This window comes from Ptychodera flava, chromosome 9 (assembly GCF_041260155.1).
Source record: "Ptychodera flava strain L36383 chromosome 9, AS_Pfla_20210202, whole genome shotgun sequence".
Lineage (NCBI taxonomy): Eukaryota > Metazoa > Hemichordata > Enteropneusta > Ptychoderidae > Ptychodera > Ptychodera flava.
The window spans coordinates 28,921,700-28,935,483 of record NC_091936.1 but is presented as its reverse complement, the minus strand read 5'-3'; the positions used below and the strand labels follow the sequence as shown (position 1 = coordinate 28,935,483).

General features: G+C 38.2%; 1 protein-coding gene across 2 annotated transcripts in view; it reads right to left on the bottom strand.

Moving 5' to 3' along the window:
* Nucleotides 1–1,829: 1,829 nt before the first annotated feature.
* Nucleotides 1,830–13,784, bottom strand: part of LOC139140590 (G-protein coupled receptor 54-like) — a 35,900-nt gene continuing 23,945 nt past the window's right edge. The window contains exons 2-5 of one of the 2 annotated variants that reach the window (XR_011554027.1): nt 12,289–12,717; nt 8,576–8,711; nt 3,488–4,760; nt 1,830–2,459 (exon numbers count right to left, since the gene is read on the bottom strand). Coding sequence is in view for 1 of the 2 variants with exons in the window: in XM_070709934.1 (XP_070566035.1) it covers nt 4,075–4,760; nt 8,576–8,711; nt 12,289–12,630 (1,164 nt within the window). In the remaining variant the exon portion in view is untranslated. Of the gene's footprint in view, nt 4,761–8,575; nt 8,712–12,288; nt 12,718–13,784 lie in introns of both variants that reach the window. The other variant, XM_070709934.1, reaches the window with a different exon arrangement.

Sequence of the window (13,784 nt, the reverse complement as noted above, 5' to 3'; positions counted from 1 at the left end):
TGTTTGTGGGGGGCTCATTTTAAAGTTAAAAACTTTTGGATTAAGACGAATTTTCACAGTCTTAGTTTTCATTCTGAAAATCGAAAATTGTGTTTTTCCCCGTACAGTTAACACAATAATGGCAGCCATTTTGAATTTCAAATATCGGTAAATCTTAGGTAATTCTTTCTCCACTTCCAAGCCTTGCTTTGTACCAGGGATATATTACAATAACCAATCGCGATGATAAGGCTACATGTAGCTGACCAAAAAATTACCTTTATAGATCAGTAATGCCATGGAAATGGCAATGTAATAACAGTAACGAGAGCTTGTCATATACTACAACGACTAGAAATCATTGATATGAATGACAAAACATGGTGGCGCGAGGGAAAAATGTGACTCTTGTTTTGCTCCTTTTTAATAGGTTTACAATGCCGTCATCTCTTTAATTCAAACACATTGATATTTGTTGTCATTTAAGAATAGTTTCTGATAAGCTTCCAAAACTTCATTTCAAAACGTTCTCCCTCATTAGGTAACGTGAATTAAAGTTCACCGACTTGTGGGGACTGCAGAAAAGTATGGAAAGACCAAAAACCAATTAACCCTGTCTGAACAAAGCTCTAAATATTAATACGTCGAGCAAATTTACAAGGCAAGCATGTAAATTTGCTGGAAGCCTCCCCAGTCGTCTTTATCTCATGACGTCAAAGAGTGGTTATTCTGGGAGCCATTTTATAAAATCTCTGGAACGGTTTATTGAAATTGAATAAGTAGTAAAGTCGTTCTTTCAACGTTTATTGAATTCCTTTCAGGTCTGATTATTTTTTAATTAACTTTCTTTCCGTTCTTAGACGGCAGAAATTATTAAATCTGTTGCAAATGAATACTAAAAAGATTACTTAGTGTATAAAAATTGATAAGCTGTCTGCCGATGGCACTAAGTGAAATGGATTTGAAGTTTTCAATATATTTAACTTTTTATGTTGTTGCCGATGGATTGCAGCTGTGCGGGAGCACTTTATATCTGGATCTGCCGCTATGTGGAAAACTTGGCAAATGCTTGTAGATTAATTTATGCATTATTTAAGCAAATGGGATCATCTTGACAAAATGCAGAATTCAATAAATCGCGGTAAGATCACTACCAAACAGTTTGAAAATATTGTATCGTAAACTGCTCAGATGTGAGATCAATGCAGTATAGGCTAATTGTTCCGTGAAAATTTAATCCTGTTTTGTTGCTCTTTTGTGTCCTCGATCTTGTTGTGACACATAAAAGCCAAAGTGCTATATGAATAGTTGCCTTTATTTCAACGTTTTACCGGGTGTCACGTAATACATGGCCGAGCAAACATAAAATTTGATACTCATGTTAAAGTAATGATGTGTTGCATTGTGCAATATGTTGCAGTTTTTAATCATCTCTTTTAATGATCCCTAAACTGAATCCTGTCAGCTGTTTCAAAGGCTAATTATTGAAAGAGTTTTGACCACTATCAGCTAAATTCTTGATTTAGCTACCACAAAAAATATAATGGGCGTGCTTTTCAAAGTATAATATTTAAACTGATGCAAGTAAATGATCGTTACTAAATCCAGTATCTTTTATCAGAGTAACGGATGATCAAAGTTATGTATAAATTAGTATATTTCAAACATTTTCGTTATGTACAGTATGTATAGTGTAATACCACAAATGTATCAGTCATTTGCATAAGAAACATTCTTCAGTCATCGGATCAATATTGCTACATAACAAACAAAAGATGCAGCTATTGATGATAACTATCTCAAGAACATATCTATTGTGTTATAAACGTATATTCATAAAAAGGCGCATGAAAGCTTGTCTATCTCTTTAATATCTGTCCTGAAAGCTTTAAACAAACATATCTACAGCATCATTATAGACGAGCTCGATAAAAGTATAATACATAGAGAAAGTGGCAAATCATTGTTATAAATATCTGAAAGCAACAATTAAGCAGCACACCGGTTCAAATATGGAGGTATGGTTCCAAATTGCATTGATGTCAGAGTCAGTAGATTTTGTGATGTGTGACGATCACCATTATCATTCTGGGTGCATCACCGATCATATTGTCTTTTTTCCAGCACGTTCGTAAAACCGCAACAATGTTGATACAACAACTTAGTATACATATTCGAATCTATGCAAACACTTTATTTCTGTTGGTAGTTATACACCACCTGCCCATGAGTTTCCATTTGAGCTTATGCTACAAAATGAATAATAGAGTTGACACAAAGTAACGATTCCCGAAGAAAATAATTTGTGTGATTTTGAGGTGTCTCTCCACTTCGGCTTTCATCACCTGCAGAATATTGCATTTCATTCGATTTTACTGTTGTCGTTCAACTTGACAATCCATACCGCATTTGTGTTCTGCAATGTTTCCTTTCCATTTGCTGAACTTGTTGTGTTCGCATATAACGATTTCCTTGGCAACCTGGAGAGAGAAATAAACACTTACAAAAACTGGACACGAATCGGGCTTTTAAAACTGAGCTTTCACAAACTTCGATCCTATTGCTAGCAAACTCTCTCATAATCTTCCTGTTCGACGATATATTTTGCTAAGATGGCCACAAACTCTGACATATCACAGACATGAAATAAAAATTCAAAGGTAGTTGAATATGACCATGATTGCGGGTAAATAACTGGTTTGCATGCTGTCAAGACTTGTTTGTTGAGCTGCATTTGGCAGATTTTGTAAAATACTTTGTGAGATAAGATGGACTTTTTTCTGGAGGAGTAAACCATTCACAAGAATAATAGTCGTAGGTATGAACGATTTGTCTTTAAGTACAACTCTGGGTACTTTAGCAACAAACATAATGTTAAACCCAAACACATTGGTGTGAAATTTGTTAAGATGCTACATGTTCAAATTGATGATATTTCAAGCAAATATGTAGACTGGCATTCGGGCAAACTATAGGCGTTCCTTAGGGCACAAGCTGTGCACCACTTCTTGCAAACCTATTCATCTATTATGGAGGTGGGTTCATGCAGTCTCTCCACAAGTCTGGGTGTAAAAGGACTGTTTGGTGGTTTAGTAAATTCGTAGATATATTGATACTCTAATAAGTGAAAACAATCCTGGTATACAAAATAACCTCCATAACATCTATTTAGATAACTTGAAAGCTGGTGGCTCAGCATAATGCCTTGATATAGTTTTCGACAATGGACAAACTACATCGTATACAAAGCTGTATGACAAAATGGACGATTTCGATTTTGAAATAGTAAACTTCTCCTTTTGGTCAGATAAAATACCACCCCGTTTTGTACAGGTAACACGCAGTTGCTTTTGTCAGTATCTAGTATCCACAGTCCGATCGGCAAAACATACAGTGAACTAACCACAGGCCATATAAACTTCAAAAGCAGACATCTTGCAGCGTAATTCTGTCAAACGAGGTACTATCCGCGAACCAAATCTAAACCGGGAATTCTAGAAATACTCACACGTTTCGGTATGGATGAATCAATTGGCCAAGCAATTCATCCAGCAAAGTCAGATAAAAGCACTGGATGCTTACAGTTAGCGAGCTAGAGTAAACTATACAGTGATCATAAAAGTTTGTAGACACTTGCACGTTGTTTGTCATTGCTCCAATATGGACTGTGTCAACAAACAATGAATCTTGTGAGTTTCGTCTTTGCTGACAAGTGCCATTTCTGCACAAAATATTTGCCAACTTCATTGCATTTCCAATTTCCCACTTGTCGATCAGGCAGACTTTTCCTTCGCAGAAGAAAGGAAATCGTATTTATCAAATAGCCCTGATCGCTGTATTACTTCCTTTAAAAAGTATAAGGTTCCTTGAAAAGGAGTACGATAACAATGAATGTTTTCCTCCACTCTATTGTGAAGTGATCAATGTTGTCTTGAGAGCACTTTCTCTTAACTTAATTTAGTCGATGGGAGGCAATCAATCGCCTCTTTGTCGGTCTAGCTTCTGTCGAACGTGACTGACTGAATAAGATAACAAGAGGATAGAGGTAGTCGTTCTCGTGTTGATGTCAAGCACACAGGATCCGATTGGATTGAGTCAGGTGAGAACACCTTTAAAGGTCAGTGACGTTTCACCTCCGTGATTTTCCGACCTTGACTGAGAACTAGATGGATGCACCCGGTTGGAGTTGGACACGTTCATGGTGCGTGTGCCGTTGCCATTGACTGTCTGCACGGTGTTGGAGTCCCTGACCTTGTTATTCTTGAAGTGATGAAGGAAGGCTTTCTTCAATGACTTCTTGAAGTTGTCTCCGAGGACGTTGTAGACAACAGGGTTGATCACCGAGTTGAAATGCAAAAAGCTCGTCGTCACCATTCTCAGGTACTTCAATAAGTCATTTCGACCGGCAAACATGTCGAAGTTGAATCTGAAGAGAATGTTGAACACATGGTGTGGCAGATGGCACAACGTGTAGAGCACGACCACCACGAAGACCATCCTCGTTATTTTCCTTTTCTGTCTCGAAGCTTGCTCCGACATGACAGCGTCTTCTGACGGACCCGACGTCCTCCAAAGTCTTTTTAACATGAGCGCATAACAGACAAACACTATTACAAGAGGAATAAAATATGCCTGCAGGGTGTAAATCAAAGCGAAGATGTTGTTGACGCTGAAGGTAGCATTAGATTCGTGGAACTCCAAGCAAAAAGGATGATCTGGATCGAAGGAATAGACTTCCTGTCTGTAGAAGTAAAGTGTTGGCGTGGTAACCAGGTACGAATCTAAGAAAACAAAACAGAGAAAACCTATGACAATACAGACAGAATATCGAGCACATCATATGTAGGCTAAAAATAATATATTCATTCTATCCTGGGATTCTCCAAACATAATGCAGTGTCGACTTTCAAGCATTTGTTTGCAATTTCGTTTATTATCTCTGGTTATTTGAGCTCAAGCTCTCACTCATGAAGAGAAAATAAAAACGCACGCATCCAGATGTTTGCATGGAAGGTTAATTTTGACGCGTGGCGAATGCTTAACATTTTGTCTGCCCTAAATCCCGGTCAAAATAATAGACATTTCCTCATTTAATTATGTATGACGATATAAACATTCAACGTTACTTGATATGACTATTCCGTATTGCGATATGCATATGGTGGCATACATGTCCCACAGTGGATACGAAAGAAGGGTTGACGCGGCCAGCCAATGTCGACTCATCCAAGGATATATGAAATATAAATCTCCTTTTCTGGCGTTGGTTTAATAAAGTGGCGCAATTCAAAAAAAGGTACTGTTATCTTGAGGTGGGACTGATGCAATTATTTCAGAAAACCAGTGAAAAGGATATTTTTTTCTGACAAAGTTCAATTTCCTTCATAAGGACATCACAGAGACGCTGTCCGTCGTTGTGTCCGTCATCATGTAGCATTGCGGCTAATTCGCTGGTTAATGAGAAGGCGGTTATTGTGATAATACCATTTTTCCAACAAATTGTAAATCGAACTTCATTTAAGTCTTCAAACAGGTCTCTCTAATATTGCACTATCAAGTAAATAGGCCGTAGTAGTCGGAAGGTGGGGGTCGGTGTGAATAAGATGGACAGAATAGACGCGTTTGTATGACATGATTGTCATGAATGCTTGTCAATGTTAATCTAAGTTGCAGTTTGACAGTAAGTAAACTTAAGAAGCCTTTCAGACGTTTATATTAGCAGTGACAATACGCTATATACTTGTCTCGAAAATTGATAATAGATGAATTATCATACTTGGTATTCCACTTGACCCTAGCTTGTTACAAACATTAATCATGATCGGCTGTATGACGTTAAAGAGAACATTATGGATATAAACGTTTCCTCGGAATATTGACCAATTGACAGATATCTGAACGGATAGGGTCTGCTTTACCTTCAAACGGTGAGCAAAGTCAAGGAAGTCCATACCCGGGGTCGAACTGTAAGTTTTTTGCTCAAAACAAAATTAAAGTAATACTAACATGTTGAAATTCAGTTCTAATTGACTCACAATTTCTATCTGGATCATTGTGTTTAAGGATTCAAGTGTCACTCAGGTCTTCCAAGAGGAAATGAATGTTACGTTTAAACGTTGTATAGATGCAGCTTTATGAGCTCCTCACAACTGTGAATTAAAAATGAACACTTTTTATGTGTTTCTTTAAACTTTAACGCCTTATTAAGCTGAGTCACATACAGTTTTTCTGTTCAAATATTAATTTTGATTTGTTGTGTCTTTTATTGTGCAGTACATAGGGAAAACGGCTGTGGATCTAGCTTTACACATCTGACGCTAACTTTACAAGTTCTTGCTGGTAACTTCCCGTGCGAAATTGATGGCATCATCAAATGGTTGCGTAGAGTGGGAAATGGGTCATAAAAGCCCATGAAGACGGCGGATGTTCTACATGTCTTCGAACAAGGCAGAAAATCAACTTCGTTGTATACATTTACAAACATTTAAGGGGCCAGCGGAGGAGCATACCACTTCGCTTTTCGATATGTACATTTATGATGGCAGGCCTGGGATAATTTGGCTTGTAAGAAATTTGCAGTACCGTTTGTGCCAACGTTTGCAGAACAACAGATCTCGAAGCTTTCAACAAGCAATCTCAAAACGTAAATAGAAAAACACTACAAGGATTGCCATGTATTTTACACAATTAATTCTCTGACATCTTCTGTAAGACGTTTTATAATTTCTATTCTACTTGTTAGACCCTGCCTTCATGATGTTACTCTTTTGAGAAACTAATCAGTGCTCAAATTATTTTCAATAATGTCATACTTATGGTACCACTATATATAAATGCATGAAAATGAATATTTAAAAACCCATAACTTGCTATGTATTTGCTACAGGTTGAAACAATTATCAACTGGAATTAGAAAACCGTAAGGCTAGGGTTGCTCAGAATTACGCTGAGCTTGACCATGATGAAAGTCTTGAATTTGGTGGATACTTTGATTTCGAGTCAACCACCTCTATAGCTAATTTAGGAGTTTGGATGTACTCTATCCTAATCACACCGCAGCATAAGTCAAAGAATGGATTAAAAATGACTTTAAGGAATACATGAAGAAAGATAAGTGTTTTGCTTATATAAATTGACTCTTAAATATCTGATTAGATAAATAAATATCGAGAGTGAACAGATGGATTGAACTAAAGACGACCATTAATCCTTGAGAAAACAAAGGATATATAACTTTTGCTCATTTTGCTCATTTTGAATTTGAAAGAGAATTTCTTTGGGTTGTGGTTACTGTAAAAGTTTTCGACTGCGATGATATATCACAATTTACTAACGTCTAGGGTAAGGATTAATTGAAGGTATATGAGCTGCATCTCTGTGTAAATTTAGACACCGAAATACCTGCCCCATTTCGCAAAATATCCTTTGAGTTGTACCATTAAACGGATTTGCATTTTCACTTCATTACACTAACATTGAATTTGTGCCAGAATGGGCATGTATATTAAAGAAGTTTCACGTCATTTTAAGGTAGAATGCACCTCTGCGACAGATATACTCAAAATTCAATAATACATTCATTTGAAGGTTATACTTTAAAAGTTAAGTTTTTATCGGCTTATTTTTGTGAAATCGAAAATTAATTTGTTCCCTCAGAGTTAACAGAGGGATAGCGGCCATTTTGACTTTCAACTGTCGATAAATATTGGATAATATGTTTCTCTAGTACACGATTTTGCAGGTTACCTCTGGTTTTTTATTCTTTAATTTGAAAGGGAACCTGTCAAGGCTTCCTTATGAGAAGTTTGAGCAAATGTTGAAGAATTTCTAAGTCGAGGCGCGAACTGCATTTAAACAGATGGTATCATTACAAAGACATCGCAGAATACAACATCCGAACAGGATAACATCTCGCGCCAAAAGTTTAATGTGATACCATTCCTATATGCACTATCTCTGCTGTCGTTTGCCTATCCATGGAGGCGGGCATATTTGTGTGGACACCCGTTTAGTTTTGATTTTGTTGAAACGTGTAAACGCATATTTTGTCCGTGATTATTGATACTTGTTCAAACATTATCCGATAAGTACGTTTGCTTGAACTAATTTTAGCTCAAGAAGTGAAAAACCATGGAGATAAATGCTGAAAGTTGCAGCTTAAAAAGAAGCGAGGCTCTACAAACGTATCAAAGGACGTTTAGAACATTAGCATTCATTCGGCATTTGGAACTATAAAAAGAGATTGCTTAAGTTGAGAAACTCCTGCGAGATTGAAATATTTTATTCCTCGAGAAAACAGAATCCTACAACGTATGTCATATGTTTGTTATGAATATCTAAGAACTGCATTGCTGAATTTTCCTTCAAAAACGATTAAAATGTCTGTCCAGTTTTCAAGGATGGCGGTACGTGGGGAAATTTTAAACTCTTCTCATATTGACAATGAAGCAAGAACAACGCCGTGAAATCGACTATAGAAGATAATTGTTCGAAACGTGTTGGTGAGTTCTTCGTTGGCGTGCTCAGTGCAAGCAATTTAGAATTTCCCTCGGTTAGAGACCAGCAGTATGGGGCAGACGGTTCTTAATTTACTTACATAGCCATACAGAGACGTTGACAACGATGGCCGCCCTCGGTGTCCTGTACTTGATGGACTTGATCGGGTGTACGATGGCGTGGTATCGATCAACACTGATCACTGTCAGAGTCAGACACGTTGCCTGCCATGATGCCTTTAAGAAGATTGAGAGAAACAGCCATTAAATGATTAAACAAATACTGAAAGTCTGCCTTCTAGTGATAAATTTGTTTGTCTAATTGTCATTGTTCAAAAAGATGGGATTTTTGTTGTTTCAATGACATGTGGCTATTGATTTCTGAGATGCCATTACCGCACCAGCATTAAGAGTGATACTTTATTTTTGATTAAATTTAACGGTCAATAAGGAGCAGATTACCCCTAATTTAAGAATTAACACGATTGGAACTAATTTAGGAGAAATGGATCTTTTAATTTTGCAATTTTTAAAAAAGTGTTACTCTATAGCTGAAAGTTGCAATAATACGAAGACAAGTACATTGCAAAAAAAAAGAAAGAAAGGCAGATGTGCTTACATTTGCAGATTAAACCATCATTGCTACAAGGGAGGGGGTCGTCGGAACTCTGAGCAAAGGTTGCCAGGGACCCCTAAGACTGACGTAAACACTGTAACTAGGGTATGTTGGCGATTGATTAGAGTCAGAACATGTTTGTTAACAATGAATATCGTAAAATTTACATGTTGCAGTTATGTTGACATGATGCATCTAGATATCATGCATGAAATACACAGTTTGTAATCAAAACAAGTCGCACAGGCGCAGCTCCGACGATCCCCTCCCTTTACTTGTGTAAGTGTACCAATCAAAATTCAAGTTTGACAAACTTCAAAGCCACGATATTTTAATTGAAAAATTATCTTCCATCTGCTGGCAAGAATTTTTTTCAGAATACTAAAGAAAAATAAACACGGGACGAGAGTTTTTACAATTGTACAAGCGATTTGACCAACATTAGCAATAAGTAGTACATACAAATTCAATAACTTTCATAAATGTCCCATTTTTAGCAGGTGAGATGCGTTGATGATCAAACACGACATCTACAGAAATACCACCGACACAAATCGCTGCTAAAATGTAGAGAGTGCGGGCGATACAAGCAGTCGCAGCAAGTAGCACCATCGCTGTTAAGATGACGCACCGGGATAACGAGCTCCGTATTGCCCGTTAATGGGCTCGTTTTCTCTGTCCTTTATTCGCAATTAAAAAGCTAATGAAGGCATGTGGGCTTCTGTTCAGTACATTACTATTACATACCATTCTCTTAATTGAAAATAAATGAAGTTCACTGCTTGTGTTTGCCGCTAGCCACCGCCAAGGCCATAGTTTAAAACATATTGTGTTTGTTTCATCTGCTGAAAAAGCACATAGTTTTAACTGCATAGTACAGAGAGATTAAACTCAGGTTTATCCAGGGCAAACCGATTATTTTGAATAGCTGCATACCGAACAATACATGTAGCTAATGTATTTTGTTAAACATTTTAAGTATGTAATGAAAGAGACATGTACGTGTAAGAACAGACGGGTGTGCGGACCATTACACAGTCTTCTAGTTTTTGTTACTGGTGATAATAACCTTACTATGGTTTCATTTTCCTGATTAAAAATTGTCTACATGTTACCAGTTGTCAAAAGTACTATGTATATTACTTTTGCTTCGCGGCGTAAACACTTCACAAATGTGTACAGGATGTGTGCAGCATTGCCTCCTTTCCTTTCCAATGATAATCACCTTATAGTTGTTTCCATTTCCTGATTAAAAATTGCCTATCCGTTACCAATTGTCGAAAATAGTCAAATATATTTTATTTTTGCTTCGGGGCGTAAACACGTCTCAAATACAGGATTGGGTGGGATAAAATTACAAGTACGAGAGGGGATGTTACATTGGCTTTCATGACGACCCATCCCCGGGGGGAGTGTGATAATTGTGCTTTGCAGCACATATGCAGAAATGAACATATGCAGAAATGCTGTTTTTCATTAGAAAGGATAATACATTAGATAGGAAAGCAGAGATATAATATCTTCGAAGTTTCTATCTTCCTTGATAGAAAGAAATATATTAACATAAAATATTTCTTTTCTGTATGTTGCCTTTCTTCGGGATCGACTGAATTATCTGCGGCTTATCCACACGTCTTGTCAATTTGACATGAGATTCCTGTCAAACCCTTTGATTTAACCGACATAATTGACCAATAAACGATCAAAGAAGACCTGTTATTTAGAATCAGATCAAAGAGCTACACCACATAATTGTAATAGGATAATATCAAAAACTTCAGTCGTGTACACATCGTGCCTCTTTGTATTTGATAAAAAATCACTTTCCGTCGTGTTGCGGTAACACGTTGACATCAATCTCTTGTGATAACTCTCATTCCGATGTGTTTCAGGCCTATATACTGCTACTGACAGGGCAGTTTGACTGCACTATCGGGCGAAAGGCGGCCAATGTGTATTACGGTATGAAAGAATTACATATATTTCGATTCCCGCTCTTTTTTTGCAATTCCTCGTAACATTACGTATACATCGTACATGGAGTATGGAAGCTTGCGATTCACCGATGAAATGTGAACAAAATTCACATGCTTTAGGTATCAATAAGAACCGCCGTTTTAAGTATTATCAAAGCGAGGACGTAACGGCGAAACAAGGATTTAATGCAAGTTTGGCTCACGACTCGAATAAGGATTACAAAGTAGATCCGCTCCGACGTAATTTAATAGTGTTGCTTATGTCTCTGCGCATGTGTATGCCCTTCTTATAGTGATGCTGCTGTTTTTAAAGTTGTGTGTGCTTAAAAAGAAACATTGTCTTGTTTCGAAAGCGTTGCCGTCAGAGGTGGGTGTTGAAGCCTTACGAATTACAAAAAACCATACGGTTTCTCCACTTTTCCCGGGGTATATGCAACATTTGTAAGGTTGCTTGGATCATTTCGCGAGGGGCCTATAAAAGATTACCTTCAGATCAGGCACAGTCATGTCATGAGAGCCAAGCATTTAAAGTTAGGGTGACCCTTTTATTTTTTTTTGTTTCTCATCTCCAGAGGAATACTCGGGCAGGTGCGGGCGGTCGAATTAAAAAAAAAACAAGTACCAAAAAAATCTGTATTTGTTTCAGTTTAATGTTCTGGTGAATATCAAGTGGGTCAGTCCAACCACAGTCCGAAACGTTAGGAAGAATAAACATCTATTGTATAGTAGCAGATGGGTCTTGTCAACTATTTTTCACACCTTAATGTTCTGTCCATTCAGTCTCTACAATTTTTAAGTACAGAAAAGCGTGTACTCGTTTCAGTTCAATGTTCTGTCCATTCAGTCACTGCAATTTCTTGTCTTTCACTTCAGTGTTCTGTGCTCTCTGTCCTTTCAGTCTCAGTCGCTGCAATCTCACAATTTGATGATGGTGGTGCTGTTGCCAGGATGATTGCCTCAGAGGCGGTGCAAATAAAAAAGTTTTTTTTTTATTTTCATGTCGGAGCTGAAATTTACTATCGGTCGGGAGATGAGAAACACAAAAATAAAAAATGTCGCCCTTACAGTGAGTACGTGTATATTTTATGTTGCTATCACCGACGCGATCTATGATGTCAGAAACAAATGCAGGGTGCGTATGTCAGCGATGTTCCCGCACCTCTGGCACAGCGATGGCGCGTCGTTTTGCTTTATGAGGGGGGAGTTTTAAAATGTTACTTACGAACTGCATCCAAACCACAATCCGACACATGGTGTCCCCGAACATCCACTTGGTGTGAAAGGCATATACGGAGGACGTCATCGGAACGCATATCAAAAGCAAGGCAATGTCGGTGAGGGCCAAGTTGACGATGTAATAATTGGTGACGGTTCTCATGTGACTGTACTTGAAGACCATGAATATGATGAACACGTTGCCGACCAGTCCGAAGACGGAGAAGATCGCCCAGAGGGTTGGCACCACGACGGACGCTGGACCCAGGTTGTAGTCGAATTCCCCGTAATTGTAGCTGTACCCGTAGTCGGAGTAGTTATAGTCGTATGAATCTTTCAAGTCTGACATTGCGGCGACAAGCGGAGCAGGTCGACCGTTGGGTGTACTCGCTCGGCGTAATAACGTCGATGTGATGGCACTTTAACAGTAAAAGTCCTGTGAGAAATCAAAAGAAACACGTTCCCTTAGTCCTGGCCAGTGCCTCGATCATCGTGTTTATATCCGACTGAGTTATCATGCGCTTGTGTTTTCTGTTTATACGACGCAGACGCTTTACTGATCCCATGATGCTACGCGACGAGGGCGGGGCAAAAGCAATGGGCACAGCCTCTCACAATTCCTGACTGCGTTTAATTTGTGACGTCCATAGATGACCTGTCAGTCGTCGACAGTCATTGCATAAAAGTTTAAAGTTTCTTTTCTACATACGTTTATCAGACTTCGTGCAAAGTTCCGACATTTTTACGTAAAATTATACGAAGTAGAAAACATTTACACGAAGAGTGATGCGTCCTCAAGCTTGTTTTGTATAAACGTTTGTTCGCAGTGTAAACACAGGTCGTACTAACTTCTATAATCGATTCTGCTTGATCACTATTATTATTTCCCCAAATAAGATCAACTGATCAATCATCAATAAATTATATCTTAACGCTTTGCTTCAGTATATCGCACTGTTCCGGCAATGCCACGAAAGGAAACGGGAATAGAATGAGCCGAACTACCCGGATTGTGCCTACAAGCATCGAACGAATCCGGCGTGTAAGTTGACAAATACTCTTATTAAGGTAGAGTGCGCCTCGGGGACAGATATTTGGAATCTCGACCCCCCTCCTCCAGTTCTTTTCTGATCTACCACTTTAGAAGGGTCATTTTGAAGCCCCTGGAGCAAGACAAACTTTCACCGTCTTCAGTTTTTGAAATCGAAAATAGAGTTAACACTAAGGATGGTGGCCATTTTTAATTTCAAATATTTGTAGATCTTGGGTAGTGTGTTTCTCTAGTACCAAAATTTGCACGGTGACCCTTGATTTTTTATTCTTGATTTTGAAAGATAATGGTTGCAAGATTCATTGAGGAAAGTTAGAGTGAATGTTTGAGTCTTTCATGTTCGATGCACGTACTACCTTAAAAGCAGAGCGCCATCTCGCCACACATGATGATCATGGTATAATGAATGGGTAGCACCCATCAACAACATGCACCTTGAAGTTTTAACGCAC